The sequence below is a fragment of the Amblyraja radiata genome, chromosome 25 (genome assembly GCF_010909765.2).
Source record: "Amblyraja radiata isolate CabotCenter1 chromosome 25, sAmbRad1.1.pri, whole genome shotgun sequence".
NCBI classification, from domain to species: domain Eukaryota; kingdom Metazoa; phylum Chordata; class Chondrichthyes; order Rajiformes; family Rajidae; genus Amblyraja; species Amblyraja radiata.
In genome coordinates, this window is record NC_045980.1 from 27,390,585 (window position 1) to 27,410,543 (window position 19,959).

General features: G+C 41.8%; 1 protein-coding gene across 4 annotated transcripts in view; it reads left to right on the forward strand.

Moving 5' to 3' along the window:
- The window catches only part of aifm3 (apoptosis inducing factor mitochondria associated 3), a 62,769-nt gene that overhangs the window by 31,051 nt on the left and 11,759 nt on the right, over window positions 1-19,959 (forward strand). For all 4 annotated transcript variants that reach the window (XM_033043596.1, XM_033043598.1, XM_033043599.1 and 1 more), the window contains exons 6-17: window positions 392-436; window positions 1,035-1,131; window positions 3,111-3,223; window positions 4,956-5,042; window positions 6,180-6,271; window positions 8,228-8,358; window positions 9,591-9,706; window positions 10,915-10,986; window positions 11,802-11,865; window positions 13,295-13,371; window positions 14,985-15,102; window positions 19,179-19,277. In XM_033043596.1, coding sequence (XP_032899487.1) covers window positions 392-436; window positions 1,035-1,131; window positions 3,111-3,223; window positions 4,956-5,042; window positions 6,180-6,271; window positions 8,228-8,358; window positions 9,591-9,706; window positions 10,915-10,986; window positions 11,802-11,865; window positions 13,295-13,371; window positions 14,985-15,102; window positions 19,179-19,277 — 1,111 coding nt within the window. The remainder of the gene's footprint in view (window positions 1-391; window positions 437-1,034; window positions 1,132-3,110; window positions 3,224-4,955; window positions 5,043-6,179; window positions 6,272-8,227; window positions 8,359-9,590; window positions 9,707-10,914; window positions 10,987-11,801; window positions 11,866-13,294; window positions 13,372-14,984; window positions 15,103-19,178; window positions 19,278-19,959) is intronic.

Genomic DNA, 19,959 nt, shown 5'->3' on the forward strand with positions numbered 1-19,959 from the left:
GCAGGAAAGGGAGTGGAGCACCAATAATCCTGCTGGCGGTCTTCACAATCCTGTCTAGCTGGTGCCGTTCGTACGCCTTGCAGCTCCCGAACCAGGAAGTGATGCCGTAGGTTAATGTGCTCTCGATTGTCCCCCTATAAAAAGTTCGTAGGTGTGTAGTGGGGAGACCTGCTTTCCGTAGTCTTCGGAGAGGATGTAGTCGCTGCTGGGCTCTCTTGACCAGTGCTGTGGTGTTGGTCGTGGACGTCAGGTCATCTGACAGGTGGAGTCCTAGGAACTTCACGCTGCTGACCCTTTTCACATCAGCTCCATCGATGTGCAGAGGTGTATGGTGTTGTTTTCCCGCCCTCCTGAAGTCTACCACTCTTAACAATGACGTTTGCCTTCACAGGTCAGAATAGAGAAAGAGAAAGTCATGGTGCGAGCAAGTAAACAGGTAACACAAAATCTCCCTCGGAAATTTGCTGTTTGTTCTTTATGTTTTTGGAATTAATCCGATCCCGGACAAATTAAACGAAAGTCTTATTTTTCAATTAGTTTAGACAGGTCTAAAATGCATTGAATGACCATGAATCTTTTAAGAAACCCTAAGCCCATTAAAGAACTAGCATGCATCCCATTGTCACATGCAGATTGAATGAATTATGGAATCAAACTGCAGATAAACGGACCATTGGGTTCCTAATTAATTCAGTCCATCCAGTTGTTTTTCCTCCAGTCCTGGCATCAGGGTAAAATCCCTCACACTTATATCAGGATTCTTACCAAGGACATAAATTACAATGAAAACAAATGATAGAGGAACTAGGAATCCTAAATCAGAATTTTTTTTCACATGTATAGGGAACAGAGAGAGCATTTCCCAGACCGCCGATCTGCTTTCTGTGACATTGTATTCTTTCTGGACCACTGCACCACTGATCTGCTGCTTTGCAGTGTGCAGCTATAATCGTGAGCAAGTAGAACAAAGCCCTTGACTACACAATCCGATCTTGCTGCTCTCACTATTAACATTTCTACCTTTTTGCCCTCAGGCTCTGCAGTCCCAGAAGCGGGTGAAATGGATGGTCAGGTGTGCGACTCTGAGTGACGGCAGCTTCAACAACACCAATGTGCTTATCATTGGGGCAGGTAGGCATATAGTCCTCATGAAGGGAAAACTGCCCTGTGAGACCAAACCACAGACTGGGCAAAATAAATGGCTGTGATTTTATCAATCAGAAAGATATATGAAACACTTCAGAAGTAAATTTATGAGAGGGAAATAGTATTTGAGTAATCTATTGAAGTTCTTGGAGAGTTTGATTTATAGAATAAATATTGAAGATGTGGTGGATTTAGACTTGCGGAAGGCCTTCAATACGATCACACACAGGAAGTTGGTCAACAAAGTCGGAGGAGATGGAATTACGGGTGTTCAAAAGGGAACTGCAGATGCTGGAATATTGAAGGTACACAAAATTGCTGGGGAAACTCAGCGGGTGCAGCAGCATCTATGGAGCGAAGGAAATAGGCGACGTTTCGGGCCGAAACCCTTCTTCAGACTAATTACGGGTATCTGTTGACGGAAAGTTATATTTCCAAGTTTGTTAATGTTTTGAGATTTTGAATAATGGGGAGGATGTAAAGCAGTTTCATGTGTATATAAACAAAGTGAGTAGGTGACAAACATATGGCAAATGGAATATACAGTGGTAAATGTGAGGCCATCCACTCTCACGCACAAAACAGAAAGCAGGTTTCTTTAAAAAAAAACTAAATGGTCATGATCTCCTGTGCATAAATCACTGAAATGTAAACCAAAAAGTACCAGACACTGAAATCTTAAATAAATGCAGGAAATGCTGTTAACACACAGCAGGTCAGACAGTCAGTGGAAAGAGAAACTTCATTTGAACTGAGAATGAGAGAAAATAAATTAATTAGCAATTGTAGAGAAGATGGGGAGGAACAGGAAGAACAGAAGGGGGATTCCAAATAGAGCGATATCCAAGGAGTTAATGTGGCCGTTGGAATCAGATGATGCTTCTATTTGTGTGTTTCATGTTTCTAATAGCAGAACTGTGGGACATAGTATCTGGTAGGTACACAAAAATGCTGGAGAAACTCAGCGGGTGCAGCAGCATCTATGGAGCGAAGGAAATAGGCAACGTTTCGGTCCGAAACGTTGCCTATTTCCTTCGCTCCATAGATGCTGCTGCACCGGCTGAGCTTCTCCAGCATTTTTGTGTACCTTTGATTTTCCAGCATCTGCAGTTCCTTCTTAAACACATAGTATCTAGTAGGCCAGACTATACTGAAGATAGACACAAAGTGCTGGAGTAACTCAGCGGATCAGGCAGCATCTCTGGTTTAAAAGAATCCTTTTGGATAGGACAGGTTTGAAGGGATATGAACCAAATGCTGGCAGGTTAGACTAGTGTAGCTGGGACATGTTGGTCGGTGTGGGCAAGTTGGGCCAAATTGCCTGTTTCCACACTGTATAATTCTAGGACTTGCTGAGTTACTCCAGCACTGTGTGTTTATCTTCGGTATCAACCAGCATCTGCAGTTCCTTTCTACACAGGCAAGATTATGTCAATAGGCAGATGCGCAGGGGCATCAAACGGTCAGGAGTATTAATGGTATATTAAGCATTTATTGTGATAAAACTTAGAACGGGTGAAGTAGTAGCCTTTTTTGCAGTTATGGAGGGGCTAGGTGAATCTTCATCTGGAGAATTGTATGCAGATTTGGTCTTCTTAGAAAGGAGTGCAGAAAAGATTCACTGGACAGGTACCAGCGATGATGGGTTCGTTTTATGAAGAGATGTTGGGTAAACTGATGTGTTCCCTCTAGCACGCAGAAAAACAAAAGGAGATATGTTTGAAACACAACATTTTCAGCTTCTTCGGAAAGATTTTCAAAAACCTACCTTTTTGGACAAGTTTTTAATTTTAAAAAATCAGGTTAAGAGCAGATGCAGTAATTTGCCTTTCTTATCTCTCGTTCATTAGTTTAATACCAATTTACATCCGTTTTTGAATTGCTTAGGACATTTATCATCTTAAAGGTGCCATATACACTAAAAAGAAATTGTGTTTGTTTTGATTATAATTCATTCACTGCAGGCCCTGCAGGATTGGTCTGTGCTGAAACTCTGAGGCAGGAAGGCTTCACTGACCGGATTGTAATGTGTACTATGGAGATGCATCTCCCCTATGACAGGCCTAAACTAAGTAAGGTTTGTATCTGTATCTAAGAACAACCCACAATCCTTACCCAATATGATACATATGATCGGTAACAGATATAACATCTTTAATCGAGGAATACTGGACTCTGATCTATGTTGGGAACACCAGTGTGTTTTTGTTAGTCATCTTGAAAGATATATTAGCATGGAGGGCATCCAATGCACATTCAGGAGGATAATATTGGGATTAAAAGTGTTAAATCATAAATTTTCCCTGTATTACCACGAGTTTGGAAAATTGGGGTGCGATCTGATCAAGCTATTTTAAATTCTAAACTAATTTCATACGTTAAATTCAGAGAAACTATAAGGAAAATCTTGAACAAAGTACTAAATGCTTAAAACTGTGCTTGGTATTTTGGGAGTGAAATCAGGCAGTGCTTTTTTTTTGCATAAAGGATAGTGGAAACCTTGAGCACAATTTCACAAGTAGCCGGTGGCTCCAGAAACAATTTGTGCTATAAAATGGACTGTGATCAATTATTTTGGAGTAAGGATATCATTGGATATGGAAGTAGGCAGGTAGATGGACATAAGCCAGGCACAAATAAGCCATAGACTCCTTCAATTCAAAATATGTTACAGAGGTTGAATGGCCTACTCCTGTTCTCATCAACCCAGCCGTATGAACGTTGATTTCTCTAATTTCAAGTTACCCTTGCATTCCCTCCCATCCCCCACCCTAGTCGTCCTTCTAGTTCCACTGTTCGCATCCTTGTATCCCTTCGTTATCACCTCTTTCCCAGTCAACAATGGGCCAATATGGGCTCCACTCTTCCATGGTCGCCGGTCCTTCTTTGCTCTGGCTATTTCTTACCTCCAGTTCCCTCCTCTATACTTTCAGTCTGAAGAAGGGTCCGAACCTGAAACGTTCCCAATCATTTTTCTCCAGAGGTGCTGCCTGACCCACTGAGTTCAACACTTTGTGTCGATCTTCTAGTGAGTGACCTGCACAAGACAACACAAACATTATCTCACGGTGCCAAGTTATAATCTGAGGATTTATGGAGATTTTGAATTGGCTTTAAACAGGTTGTTGCCTTGACCTATTTTGTGAGCAAAGTTCACTTTTCTTTTTCCTTTTTCACTTTCTGTAGAGGAAGGGTTTTGGTGGGTTGGGTTTCACTGCTGTGATATGTACATATAATAGAGACAATTCCTCACACGTTGGACCACATGATTAACATCAGCAGGCTATTGTTCCTTTACCAGCATTACAGCCTGTTCTCATTCTGATATTAGTGCATGGGGAGGGTTGGTTTATCTCAAGGCTATGGTGTAAAACAAACAGCCGATACCAAATTATAATAAAAGAAAAATGAGAAGTTGATTTGATATCACCAATTGTATACTATTGCCCACAAGTAAAGTATCCTCCATTATCTTTCAAATTGACTTGCTTACTAGTGTGGGAGGATGAAAACGCTAACTGAGTACCCATATTGACTCTTAGTTGTTGAGGCTGAGGACAAGTCCTGTATACCTTATGCTGGGTGACATCAGTCTATCGCCCAAGCTCAAGAAGGGAGCCAAGGGGGGGTTGCAATAAATATGAATGCAACATATGACTCGGGGTTTAACCCTGTGATTTTTATCTACATCTAATTTTAATAATGTGTGCAATAATTCTGTGGTTATGGAAGATTAGCTTGATAGAGTAGCAAGCCAAGTATGACTGAAATATGATCACAGTGTTCATCGCCTGTCCTTGTGTTCACAGTCCCTTGAATGTCAAGCCGAGCAAATCACTCTGCGATCCAAAGAATTCTTATCGCAGTATGATATCGAAATGCAAACAGGAAGGGAGGTAAGAGTCTGACAACCATTCTCTGCTAAATATAATTTCTATTCTTTTTGCATCTTTCAGTCACATCTTCATTCTTTCCATATCTTCCATTCTCATTGCAACTCTCAGTGTGAATTTGCGCTTGCCTGTAATACTTACCATGATCATTTTCCATCCTCATAATAACCTCCATTATATTATGCCAGTCATAAAATATCTCTCCTGTTGCAAGGAATTTCTTTGCAAATACCATCATGTCCTCCACAATTGAACTCCCAGTAATATTCCCTGTCTGCATTAGACCTTGAAGTCAAATCCTTCATCCCGAATATAAATCCCAGTTAAATCTTGGTATCGTCATTGTAACTCCAGTAATACTCTCCATTTCACACACATTCATTCCCATTCTCATAATATCTCAAGCAATGCACCAGTATTTTCATAATCCCCAAAACCACCCCCACGCATTCAGATATCCTAGTTTTGATTTTCATCTTTGGGAATATTCACCCTTGTTATAACTATGATACAGTAAGATGCTTGCAGCCTGAAATTAACCTATAATAATCCAACCTCAAACAGAACGTTTTTTCAGAATGCTCCCATCCATTTTAAGCCAACTAGTAAAATGGCCAATTATAGTATAAATCCCAACAGGACCCGGTGAATATATCCTCTGTAGCATGCCAGCCGTACAACCCCCAATACATTATTTAGCCACTTAGATATAACACTTTAATGTTACTGCGCCCATTGTGAAACTGGCTTCTTTAAATGTATTCACTTACTCTCCTTGCTTTCGCTACACTTCTCCTGATAATGTCGAAATAACACTGGAGTACAGCTCCACAGACACTGCCACTCCACAGACTCTGCCAGTCTCTTCTCGCCATGGCCATTCATTCTGCCCATACAAACGACAAGCGTGAATGTTTTCAGGCTGTATGACTGCAGCGATCTCATGACCGGCCCAGGCCCTGTCCTGACACACCTTCGTACAGGTGGAAATGTTGTGATCTGTGGAATTGTAATTCAACCAGTGCTCTGCACTTACTGTGAGAAACAGTGGGGGGGGGGTCCTTCATTACTATAAATGTGAGTATCATTCTTACAGTGATAGTGTGCATCAGAATGACCTTTAATGCTCCTTTATTGCAGGTGGTCTCAGTGGATGTAAAGAATAAGGTGGTCCACTTTAAGGATGGTCTCAAGATGGAGTATACCAATTTGCTGATTGCAACAGGGAGCAGGTGACCAGCAGTTGGCTTTGCATCGTTACGGGTTCTTGTGAAACCAGGGGTTCATGGGGGTGGCGGTGGGGTAGTTAGTGGGGAGATTGATTATAGAAGTCTGGCACAACCCCTTCCTGGACTCTAGTGTCAGGGTAATTCTGTCCATAATACTTGCTCACTCTGACAGGAGGAGTTTAGGCTTTTCAGAACTCCTCCCTTGGCCCAATGCCACACTTGGGGGTCAAGGAAAGAGCAATCACGTCGCGGCCCTGTTTCCACCAATCTTTCTACCACCGCGCGCAACAAGCGACAAGACAGACACCATTGCATGCAGATGCCGAGAAGTGTGTTCAGCTCTGGTTGAACAGCTTCTAATCTTGTGTGTGGACACTCGATAAGAAGAAGATGCCACACTCTATCAAGCTCTTTCACTGAACTATTCAATCAAACTCCTAGCTGCCTGTTTAACAGAATGGTAAAGATTCTGTGGCATTATCAAAAAGAACAAATTCTCTGCCCTCATGCAACACCACTAAATATAGAGCATCTAATAGATCCATGGACTGCCAAGGGGAAAACAATGTCGCTATTGCCATCTACAGTATATGGGCTTGTTGCTGTGTCTCAGGGCATAGCCTACGGAAATCCTTTGCACATCCTTCAACACGCTGTCCAAGTGTATGGCTATTGTGCGCACTCCCTCAGGCGTCATATCCAGTGTATTAAAAAGTTATGAAAATCAAAAAAGCTCTAGATGCTGGAAATCTGAGATCAAAGCAGATAATACTGGAAATCCCAAACGGGTCAGACAGCATCTGTGGAAAGAAAGACAGTTAATATTTCAGGTTCAAGATCTGATGACGTCTTCAGCCTGACGGGTAAACTCTGCTTCTCTTTCCACAGATGCTGACTGACCTGTTGAGTATTTCCAGCGTTTCCTCAGATAGTTTTTCTTGAATTCTCTCAATCCGGCAGCACCAGGTCTAAAATGCTCCGAAAGTTGCACCTTTTGGCCAATGTCTTCACCTATCAACATATGTCCCAACTGCCCAAGATGGTCCCTGATTTCATGAACTAAATGTGTAACTCATGGAAATCTCTGAAGGCATTGGATTAAAAATGCTTACAATGTCCTCATAAGAACACTTGGTAGGCACAAAATGCTGGAGTTACTCAGCGGGATGGGCTGTATCCCTGGAGAGAAGGAATGGGTGACGTTTCAGGGCGAGACCCTTCTCCAGATTTAAACCAGCATCTGCAGTTCTTTCCTACACATAGTATGAACACTTTCCTCTTTCATGCATGGCCACACTGCAAAGTTCTTTGTCCTCCCCGCCCCAATAATATACATTTTTTTCAGGAACTCTTGCGCCATTCTATGTATGGATCAAATGTCTGACTGCTCATACCTTCCCAACTCATATATCCATCCTGTACCATTGTAATGATGGTATATTACAACACTCAACCCAGAGAATCCCATTCTCTCTTATTTCACACTTGACTTGCTTGCAACAAGCAGAGCAGCAACATCCCAGACTCATCACCTACGTAATAGTTATAGATTCTTCTACACTGCCATTCAGTACGGCAAGTAACAAAGGTCAAACGTCCTTCGTTGAAGGCAAACTACACTCAACAGCAACCGCTAATACACTAAATGGCATCAAAGTCATCCCACATGTTACAGATAGTTCTTTAAGGTATGTACACACTCAATTTATAGTGGATTTGAATTGTTTTAAACTTTTCCAGTAAGTGATGAATATTGTTTGCAATCCGGCGGCACTTGTCTCACAGAGAAATGTTGCACATCACCCATGAGTGTACAAACGGAGTGTACAATACACCCATTGTGCTTACTTTAGTATATTGTATCCTTCAAACTGGGCTGAGGGGAAAGGAGGAGATGGAAATGTTAACAGCCTACTTTCAAAGGACTTCATCATCAAGATTTCACTCCTTGCATTTCAGGCCTAAACCACTTCAGTGCCAAGGTGCGGACTTAGAGAATGTGTATCAGCTCAGGACGCCAGAGGATGCAAACTGCATTGCCAAACTGGCCAACGACAGGAACGCTGTGATAGTTGGAGCTTCTTTTATAGGTACAGCTTACTGAACTTTCTTAATGTGCAACCTAGGAATAAGAAGCTTAGAATTCATTAAGAAATACTGAAGTCCGTGACTTAACTTTTGGATGCATGCATAATCTTTGCAAGCTCAGTACTTACAAGATAAGTATGCACTTCTGACATTAGCAATTAATAGTAACACAGCCCAAATATAAATCATAAAGGCTGCTGATGCTGGAAGTCTGAAATTAAAATCCAAAATGCTAGGAACACACAGCAGATCACTTGGCGTTGGAGGACAGAGAAACAGACTTAATGTTTCAAGTCTAACAAAGTTGTTTCTCGCTCTCCAGATGTTGCCCGACTTGATCAGTATTTATAGCGTTTTCTGTTTTTTTCTGTCAAAAGACATGCTTGATTAGTATATGCTCTTCAAATAAAAAGTCTGAGTTTGAGACAAAGTGACATTCCTTACATCAGCTCAGAAAGAAAATAATTTAACATACCCTGCACATGCTCAGTGTAAAGCTCCTTCCAGTTACCCCCCCTGAAGTAGTTCAATAATTATTTATTTCTCTCTCCGGTCAAGTACACCAATGACGAAATGCAGATTCATTCCCCATCAAGTATAAATATTGAATCCCATTTGCAGCAGGAACGTCAATGTTTCGTACTTTGTGTGAATCCACATTAATCACGGAGATATATTAACAGCTCAAACTTCATATATTATCAAAATGTCTGACAAAACGTAGCTCACTGCAGATTTGGTTTTCAATAGAAATTCACCATCATCAGTCCACTGGAAATCATCATTGCTAGGAAACTTAATTGGAAAAGTTATATAAATAATGAGCAAGCCAGATGCTGTGTACATATAAGTATACAAGTATAAGAGCAGGAATAGTCCACCTGGCCTCTCGAGCCTGCTGTGTGATTTGATATGGTCTTGTGTTTTATCTGGTGTAAACACAACTCTGCAATTCCGTCTACCTGTGGTATCCGTTCAACCCCCTGCCTATTGAAATTAAAAGGGACTTAAGGCACACCCAGTGGATGGTGGATCTATGGGACAAACTACCAAGGGAAAGTTGTAGAGGTTTGCACAATTATAAAATAATTGTTTCCATGCCGAATAACTCTGTGAATCTAAATGCTGGTGACACCCATACCCCCATTATTAAATTAAATAATATTTTAGAATGTAACAGTTTTGCCGGAGGATGAGAGCAAAAACTGAATTGGGCATTGATTTGTTTCTGCAGGCATGGAAGTAGCTGCATACCTCACTGATAAATCCCACTCAGTGTCCGTCATTGGCATTGAAAACATCCCTTTCAGAAAGGTGCTGGGAGAGAAGGTTGGACAATCCATAATGAAAGTAAGTGAGGGAAATCGAAAGAGTGATAAAGGGCTGACATGTCGAGTGAGTTGGACTGCTTTGTTTTTTGAAGGGAGATGTTAAATGGACAGGGACTGATCAAGTAAGAAGTGGGACAAAGGAAATCTACAGCATTGAAAAACATATTGACAGACTGGCCTAAAACGGGTTCAAAAGTTAAATTATTCTCCGTTGCTTGTTTTTATAATTTGAATTGAATTAAAATGGCATCAACATAAACAGACACGGTAGCAAGAATGTCGTCTGAATCAGCGAGTTCAAGTCCAACAATTCAGTGCAATATTCAAGAAGTTCAATGCAATGATGGGGATTACTGTTCTCAAAGGTGCTTCATTCAGATGGAAACTTGAAACATGGATCTTTCTCCTGGATAGGGTTTAAAAATTAAAATTAAATTAAATTAAATTTCTTTATTTATATAGCACATTTTTAGTCAACTTGCATTGACCCCAAAGTGCTTCACATAATTACATTCACACACACAGGCAAAGGTGGGTGAAGTGTCTTGCCCAAGGACACACACAGGCAAAGGTGGGTGAAGTGTCTTGCCCAAGAACACAACGACAGTATGCACTCCAAGCAGGATTCGAACCAGCTACCTTCCGGTTGCCAGCCGAACACTTAGCCCATTGTGCCATCTGTCGTGCCTAATGATCTTATTGCACTGTCACTCCTCGGTCAATATATATTTGTCCAACCAAAACAGTTTTATCAAGCCATTATCACACTGCTATTTAAAGAAATGTTAAAAGCAAATTACGCATTATGTTTCATACCAGATGGCTTTGCAAGAAAATTCTGGTGCAGAACACTTCAGGAATAGTTCAATGACTCGAAAAACGCTCTGAGATATTCTGAGATTGGGAAAGGAGCTGTATAAATTATAACATTTTCTTTCAGTCTTGACACAAAACCGTCCCAGAAATGGAGGGAATAATGTTTAATAATCCACATAGTCATCATCCTGCTAAAAGTAACTTTCATGTAAAACCTCCAGCAGACAGTGCGCAAAGTAGCGAACAGTGAATTTTCTTTGTCAAAGTATGTTTTACTCTGTTCTTAGATTCCAATAGAAACTCACCTTTAAAGTCCTGTGGTGCTCTTTCAATTAGTGGGTCTGGGTTGTCTGTTTGTGTTACAAGCACTGATGTGAGGAGAGGACTGATCATTTTCTTTTCCATGTTCAGATGTTTGAGACCAATCGTGTGAAATTCTACCTGCAGAATGAGGTCTCCGAGCTGCGAGGTCAGGATGGGAAGGTACAAAAGCAACTTATAAGCGAGTTCTCTGAATATTTTACACTTCATTCATGCCTACTCACTTATAATTGACAGTGATATGTGAGATGGCTTTGTATTGTAAACAAGGGTTAGATAAACAAAAAGTCTTTGGTGGACGCGAAGCATAAAATGGAGCATCAAGGTTTACACCATAGACATGGGACTGCATTCCCAATCTTAGCTGGGAAGTGGTCATGTAAGCTTGGCATTATTGGAAAGTTTAGCATCTTAAGGAAGAAGCAATTATGAATTAGATGCTTCAAGAGCAATATTAGGCAATTGTGAGCAGGCCTCAAATGGAGAACAATATGTAAAATGAGAAGAGATGTGGAAGGCATACATTTTGGTTCCCTTACTAATCAAGAACCTATCAATCTCCACTTTAAAAATATTCAATGACTTTTCATCACAGCCGTCTGTGGCAATAGTTCCACAGATTCATCACCCTCTGCCTAAATAAATTTCTCCTCATCTCCATTCTAATGGTACATTCTACTATTCCAAGGTTGTGTCCTCTGGTCCTAGACTCCCACTACTGAAACATCCTCTCCCCCATCCGCTCTTATCGGGGCCTTTCATAATCCGGAAGGTGTCAATGAGATCCCTCCTCATCCTTCTAAATTCCAGCGAGTACAGGACCAGAGCCATCAAGAGAAGACTCAGAAAAATTTGAATAGTGAAAAAAAAAAAGTAAGAACCTGATACTCCCAAAACACAAGCTTCACCTTGGAAGAGATAGGACTTACTATAGAAATCGTACAAGTACTGACACGTTCTGTTTTATTTTAATGAAGGTGAAAGAAGTTGTTCTGAAAAGTGGAAAAATCCTTCGAGCTGATGTTTGTGTGGTTGGAATTGGTAAGGGTGATCTTCAGAATTGATGGCCAGTTAGTTTCTCAGTGCTAGAGATGTTTCTTTAGCTTTGAGTGACAATGAGGACATTCCCTTTCTCTGTGGCTACACTATCAGCAGTGTGTAGACCTGAGTGTATAGGTTCAGGAAACTCCACAAGGTCACCTCTTTCATGATGAGAATGCACTGAGCTCCTCCGGGGACCCGAGCTAGTTAACAACATTCCACATGAAACCAAGGTGGTGTTTTGTCTTAACCTGCCAATAGAAACAATTGTGATCAGTTAATGACCCTCACTAACCAGTCATATTATTCTCTATTTACATAAATGAAACTAAAACACTTGGCTGAGCTAATCCTATTATTTTCATGCCCAATGGATTATGATGAAATTACCCAACTGAAATGGAGTGGGATGAAGGTCATAAAACCTAGGAGCAAAATTAGGCCATTTAGCCCATCAAATCTGCTCATGGCTGATCTATTTTTCCCTTCAACTCTATTATGTTGCCTTCACCATGTAACCTTTGGTTCCCTTACTAATCAAGAACCTATCAATCTCCACTTTAAAAATATTCAATGACTTGGCATTCACAGCCAATAGTTCCACAGATTCATCACCCTCTGGCTAAATAGATTTCTCCTCGTCTCCATTCTAATGGTACATTCTACTATTCCAAGGTTGTGTCGTCTGGTCCTAGACTCCCACTGCTGGTCCTAGACTCCCACTCCCTCAATCCATTCCATTTACCTCCAACGTACCTCAAAACGGGCAATAAAGATCATCTCGGACCCCTCCCATCCAGCAAACCACCTTTTCCAGTCTCTCCCTTCAGGGAGGCGCCTCAGGTCACTTGCTACAAAATCCACCCGCTTTAAAAACAGTTTCTTCCCCTCAGCAATAAGTACACTCAATTCCCTCCAATAACAGTCAATATTAAGGACTTTTGATGTATACAGTGTCTTGTCTATGGTCTTTGTCTGTTCCTTTGCACTATGTATTGTTGGTGAGATTTGTGATTTGTGATGTGGTATGGATGCACTTTATTACTGTGATCTGTGTTGTTATTAGTGTTAATGTGACTAAAGCAGTGTACCATCATGTACCGAACCCAAATACCACCAACCCTGGTCGTGTGGCAAATAAAGATTCTATCTATCTATCTATCTATCTATCTATCTATCTATCTATCTGTAAGGGAGGGCTTTGTTCTGGCCGACCATTTCACAGTTAGTCTAGGAAGATGGTGGTGGAAAGGAGTGACCTCATTGTGTGCTGTCTTTCCCTTTGACTATTAAGAAAAGAGGTGAAGGTGCAAAATCGGTCAAAAAAAATAAAAAAATGTTTTACATCTTGCAATGGCTATTTGTTGTGAACTGCATCAGTTTATCTGTTGGTTCACCCTGGATCATTCTTCTTCTTCTTTTGCTGTAGGGGTTGTACCAGCTACATTATTCCTCAAGCAGAGTGGAATCAATATGGATTCTAAGGGCTTTCTTCCCGTCAACAAGGTAATGTGTACAGGAGACTCAGATTACAGTGAAACTCAAGGGTTACAGAACATAATATCTTAGGGATACTTACTTACTGCCTATTATGCCTCCTGGCAGCAACGAAGGTCCTCCACTCCTTGTTGATTCCTTCAGTTGCTGTTTCCGTAACATATTTGTTTTACGAGACAGGGTTGTTAGCCCTGTGCTCAACCTCCAACCTGGAGGACCAGTGGATCGCTCTTCATCTCGCCTCTACCCTTCGACCTGTCCAGCATGGGAGACCCTAACAGGAGACGAATCTCCTGCTGGCATAGCTCTAGGGGTCACTGAGACACACAAGCTCCCCGACCACGACAAGGTTGCAATCCAACTGGGAGGTCTTAGGGATAAGGAATCCTTTTTTAATTAAGTTTAGTTTAGAGATACAGCGTGGAAACATCCCCCTTTGGCCAACTTAATCTACGAGGTGGCTCTGGATCAGGAGAGAAGGTCCATGGGGAGGAGCGAATGCCACCTGAACACAAGTCGTGGTCTGATCAACCACGGCTGGGTCGCCTGGTGTTGAAAGACCCGAAACATCCAATGACCCCAGGTTACATCACTGATGATGTGTTCAGGAGCATCAGTAGATGTATTTTTACCAATCAGCCAACCAATGATCACCATACACTATTTCTATGCTAGATACTATGGACAATTTACAAAAGGCTATTAGCCTACAAACCTGCATGTCTTTGGGACATATCCTTCTGTTCTCCGACGTGGAATGTGATGGTAGCCACTGTTTCTCTCCAATGGGAAAATGCAGAACAAAAAGACGACAAAATTAGAGCAAGACTGAAAGGGGTAATGTCAAGAAGCCGTGCACAAACAAGTTGGATCTTTGTCAGCTTCCCCTTTTCAACAAGAAAGTAACACGCACTGCAAGATAGTTCACAATTGTACTTCTGAAGGTTTGGGTACATGTATGACTTCCATGTAGTTAGCCACATTAAGATCATACCATATAATTAGTCCTGAAATATTTAAAGCATAGTACAATACATTTCTGAAAATCATCTGTCTCTGCCCACTGTGTAGCATACCACACTACCCACTGCATTCAACAGGAACATTGAGCCTCGCTTCAACATTAGCTCTGTTTCTCTTTGAACGAATACTATCTGACCTGCTGAAAGTTTCCAGCATTTTGTGTTTCACTTTCAGATTGATAGCAACAATAATTTTTAGTTTTCATTGATGACACCGTTTCAGTTCATGCTCGAGGCAATTGAGAGTTTCTAAACTTGACAGAGTGTTGCTTGGCAAAGATATTGTGGGCAAAGATGAAAATAAGTTGCAGATCAGCCATGGTCTAATTGAATTGTGGTTCATGCTTGATGCCTGAATGGCCTTTTCTTTCCTTATTTCTGACTTCAGAATGATTTCAATATATAAACTGGTTGGTCTCACTATTTGTCAATCAACTGTTTTTTTGCTAACTTTTGACTAAACCCACAGTTATCTCTGCTTTATCACATGTGCTGTCCACATCTTGAATGTATTATAAAAAATCTCCTCTGAAAATTAGCAGACCTCCGTGTGAAGCTGAAAATGTTGACACCAAGGTTTGTTATCTTTTATACTTCCAGCTCATGCAGACAAATATGCCTGGGGTCTTTGCTGCCGGCGACATTGTCACATTCCCACTAGCCTTTCGCAACAATAAGAAGGTGAATGTGGGTCATTGGCAGATGGCCCACGTGCATGGTAAGTGGGACTTTCTGATGGCACTATTGGGGTTTGGAAGAAAGGAAATCATCTTTTGTTTTAACACGGTTGGTTTGCAGAATATAGCAATATGGAAGTTCAAATTCAGCATGGCCTCAGCAGGAGCAAGTAAACAACAGTTTAATGACTTGTGTGTAGGAAGTTGCTACCTTGCTGCGTACCAGTCATGCCCTTAAAAGCTATATTATCCTGCCAATATGCCTGGATCTAATAGCAGACATACTTGCCTTGTCCCTGAACCTAGTTCTATTGCTAAACAGTTGCCCTCTGTTATTGTAAGTGTACGGCTTATGCAGCAATAAGTTCTAAGCTCAAGTGTATAACATGGAGGAATTTTAACTTGCTGAGTTTGATGGAAAACTATTACGATTAGTGATTGACTTTGTTGCAATATTCCACAGACATATAAATAAAAGAAAACTAAGGATAGGGATAGCATCACCAAGGGGAATATAAGCAACATTCACAATCAGGATAATGAAATATTGACCATTTGCCACAATGTTCACTTGGATGTTTAACAAGGTGGGCAATGAGGATCACAGATGATTCCAAAAGAAAGATGGTCATTTAAATTTGAAAGTAGGGGTATAATTGATAAAGTAATTAGACTTGAAAAGGATAAGAGCCCTGGACAAGATGGATTGTATCAGTGCATGTTACAAGCAAAAGTCAGGAAATAAATAGTGGTGGTATTGCTATTGATATCATCCACTATCCAGAAACTGTTCTGGTAAATCCATGCCAGACTGCTAGTAGATTTCTATATAAAGTTTTTTATTTATTTATTTTATTTAAATTTTATTTTATTTTATTAGAAGTAAGTACAGGAATATGGTACCGTAGATACCTAGTATATATTGACATGTTACATTTCATGTACAGCTTCGTATTTTTTTATTTTATTTTATTTACTGTTAAAATAAAAATTAAAATAATAAAGTATTTTTAACAAAGGAATTTGAACAAATGTGTGGAACTACGGGTCTGGTGCTCTGACATCAATAGTGCTAGCAAAGGAACTGAACTCAAAGATGGAAAAGACAAGTAAAAATCTTTTTTTTTTTAAGTAGTAGCATGGACTTCCAAACTTGAAAGAATTGCATGACCAGTTATATTGAATTAATGGAAGAATGTATCTTGTAGATTTATGACCAAAAGGAAAAAGGAGGATCTTCTTTACCCCTGAAAGCACATAGAATTTAGAATTCACTGTCGTAAGAACGCAAGGCAAATTACATAGATGCAGTTAAGAGAAATTGAGATAAACATACGTATGAGGGAGAAATGAATGGAAGATTATGTCACCTATATTGAATGGGGACAGGGTAGGCATAAATTTCCTATGGAGCCTAAATGCCAAACGACTCTTCTTTGCTTCTGGTTTAGTTACAGTGGCTTGCAAAAGTTTTCATACCCCTTGAACTTTTCCACATTTTGTCACGTTACAACCACAAACGTAAATGTATTTTATTGGGATTTTATGTGATCGACCAACACAAAGTGGTGCATAATTTTGAAGTGGAAGGAAAATGATACATGGTTTTCAAATTTTTTTACAAATAAAAAACTGAAAAGTGTGGCGTGCAAAGGTATTCAGCCCCCCTGAGTCAATACTTTGTAGAACCACCTTTCCCTGCAATTACAGCTGCAAGTCTTTTGGGGTATGTCTCTACCAGCTTTGCACATCTAGAGACTGAAATTTTTGCCCATTCTTCTTCGCAGAATAGCTCAAGCTCAGTCAGATTGGATGGAGAGCGTCTGTGAACAGCAATTTTCAAGTCTTGCCAGAGATTCTCAATTGGATTTAGGTCTGGACTTTGACTGGGCCATTCTAACACATGAATATGCTTTGATCTAAACCATTCCATTGTAGCTCTGGCTGTATGTTTAGGGTCGTTGTCCTGCTGGAAGGTGAACCTCAGCCCCAGCATCCTAGTGGCGGCGCGGCTCTGGCTGCAGCGGCTCTCCGGCAGTCCTGTTTGTTTTGTGTTTTTTGGGTTGTTTATTTTCGTTCTGGTTAGTCTAGTTTTGGTTTTTAGTTTGTGTTTTGGGGGGGGGGGGGGGGTTGAAACGGGGCTTGCTGTCTCTCCCTGCGGGGGAATGCGACTTTTATGTCGTATTCCCCTTCTCTGCCTCCGTCTGCGCTGAGGCCTAATGGCGGAGCTGGCGACCTCGAGGCTCAGGAGGCAGAGCCCGCCAGGACTCGCACTGAGCTCGCTCCCGTGAGGACGGCCCGGCTCGGGGCTGGAACAGGGCTTTCGTGAGGGGCTGTGTAGGCCGGCCCGAGGAAGGAACCGCGCCCGGCGTCGGAGTAGCCGAGCTCGGGGAGGTACGGCGTTCCCAGCCCGAGGGAGGAGCGGCGCCCGGTCGGGGCGGCCCAGCCTGAGGGAGGAGCGGTGCCCGGTCGGGGCGGCCTGGCGCGAGGGAGGAGCGGCGGCCTGGCGCGAGGCTGAGACGGTGGCAGTACTCACGTGAGGGCGATCCGGCTCGGGGCTGGAACGATGCTCCGGGGGCTGGGACGGCAGTTCTGGTGGCGGTGGCCTGAGACCGGGGGTTCGGCCGCGGGCCAGCGGCTGCGTCAGCAGGTCTGGTGAGCGGCAGCTTCGACTACCCCGGGCCGCGGTGTTTGAGCCGCGAGGACAGGTTTTAACAACGCCCGGTGGGGTATCGCCTCAGCGCAGAAGGAGAAGAGGAGGGAAGAGACTGCAGCCCTAAGACTTTTGCCTCCATCACAGTGAGGAGATGCTGGGTAGACTCACTGTGGTGGATGTTAATATGTGTTTATTGTTGTTTTTTATTGTATTGTATTATATGTATGACTGCTTAAATTTCGTTCAGACTTCGGTCTGGATGACAATAAAAGGCTATTCTATTCTAAGTCTTTTGCAGACTCTAACAGGTTTTCTTCCAAGATTTCCCTGTATTTGGCTCCATCCATCTTCCCATCAACTCTGACCAGCTTCCCTGTCCCTGCTGAAGAAAAGCATCCCCACAGCATGATGCTGCCACCACCATGTTTCACAGTGGGGATGGTGTGTTCAGGGTGATGTGCAGTGTTAGTTTTCCGCCACACATAGCGTTTTGCATTTAGGCCAAAAATGTCAATTTTGGTCTCGTCTGACCAGAGCACCTTCCTCCACATGTTTGCTGTGTCCCCCACATGGCTTGTGGCAAACTGCAAATGGGACTTCTTATGGCTTTTTTTCAACAATGGCTTTCTTCTTGCCACTCTTCCATAAAGGCCCGATTTGTGGAGTGCACGACTAATAGTTGTCCTGTGGACAGATTCTCCCACCTGAGCTGTGGATCTCTGCAGCTCCTCCAGAGTTACCATGGGCCTCTTGGCTGCTTCTCTGATCAATCCTCTCCTTGCCTGGCCTGTCAGTTTAGGTGGACGGCCATGTCTTGGTAGGTTTGCAGTTGTGCCATACTCTTTCCAATTTCGGATGATGGATTGAACAGTGCTCTGTGAGATGTTCAAAGCTTGGGATATTTTTTTAAAACCTAACCTTGCTTTAAACTTCTCCACAACTTTATCCCTGACCTGTCTGGTGTGTTCCTTGGGCTTCATGATGCTGTTTGTTCACTAATGTTCTCTAACAAACCTCTGAGGCCTTCACAGAACAGCTGTATTTATACTGAGATTAGATTACACACAAATGGACTCTATTTACTAATTAGGTGACTTCTGAAGGCAATTGGTTGCACTGGATTTTATTTAGGGGTATCAGAGTAAAGGGGGCTGAATACTTTTGCACGCCACACTTTTCAGTTTTTTATTTGTAAAAAAATTTGAAAACCATGTATCATTTTCCTTCCACTTCACAATTATGCGCCACTTTGTGTTGGTCTATCACATAAAATCCCAATAAAATACATTTACGTTTGTGGTTGTAACGTGACAAAATGTGGAAAAGTTCAAGGGGTATGAATACTTTTGCAAGCCACTGTATGTGGAGCCAGATTGGCATCAAAGAAATTCTTTAACTGCAAGTCCTCTGTATCATTACAAAACACTAATCAGTAACTCCTATTTTCCCAATGTTGCTCAGGTCGTATAGCTGCTCTCAACATCTTGGGAAAAGGAGTAGAGATTAACACGGTGCCCTACTTCTGGACAGCAATGTTCGGGAAAAGTATTCGCTATGCAGGTAAATCTATGATGCACATTCTCTCCACCTACAGCTACTTGAGTATTTTGTACCAGTCGTGTTCTCCTGTCATTCCTTCCCCATCGCCCTAGTTGTTCTACTAGTTTCACTGTCCGCATCCTTGTATCTCTGCCGTTAGCACTTCTTCCCCACCAACGACGGGCTTTTATGGACTCTATCCTTCCTGAGCTCATCTGTTGCCGGCCCTGTTTTGTTCTGTCCTTCTCTATCTTTCAGTATGAAGAAGTGTTCTAACCCAAAACTTCACCTATTCCTGTTCTCCAGAGATGTTGTCTGACCCGCTGAGTTACTCCAGCAAGTTGTGTCTATCTCCTGTGATGAATCTCAATAAGTTCAATCAGTGAACAATGGTTGTTCAAACAATGGTTCAATCAGTGAACAACAGTCATTGTGTGCCCATTGTAGGAAATAATTCATAACTTAAAGAAACCTCAAACGACTACAAATAATTCTGTATTTGATTACCCTGTATAGTAATTCCCTTCCCGAACTGAGGCTGATAATCTGACTGACTGAACTATTTATTGTCTCTTTCAATGTTAGCCTCGAGCTGTTGCCTCTAACAAGCTTGTGGAACTGGAAATGATATCAGGCGAACTTAACATTCAGGTTGCAGTTACAAGGCTAAATTAGAAAATAAGTTCAGTAATTGCGATACAAG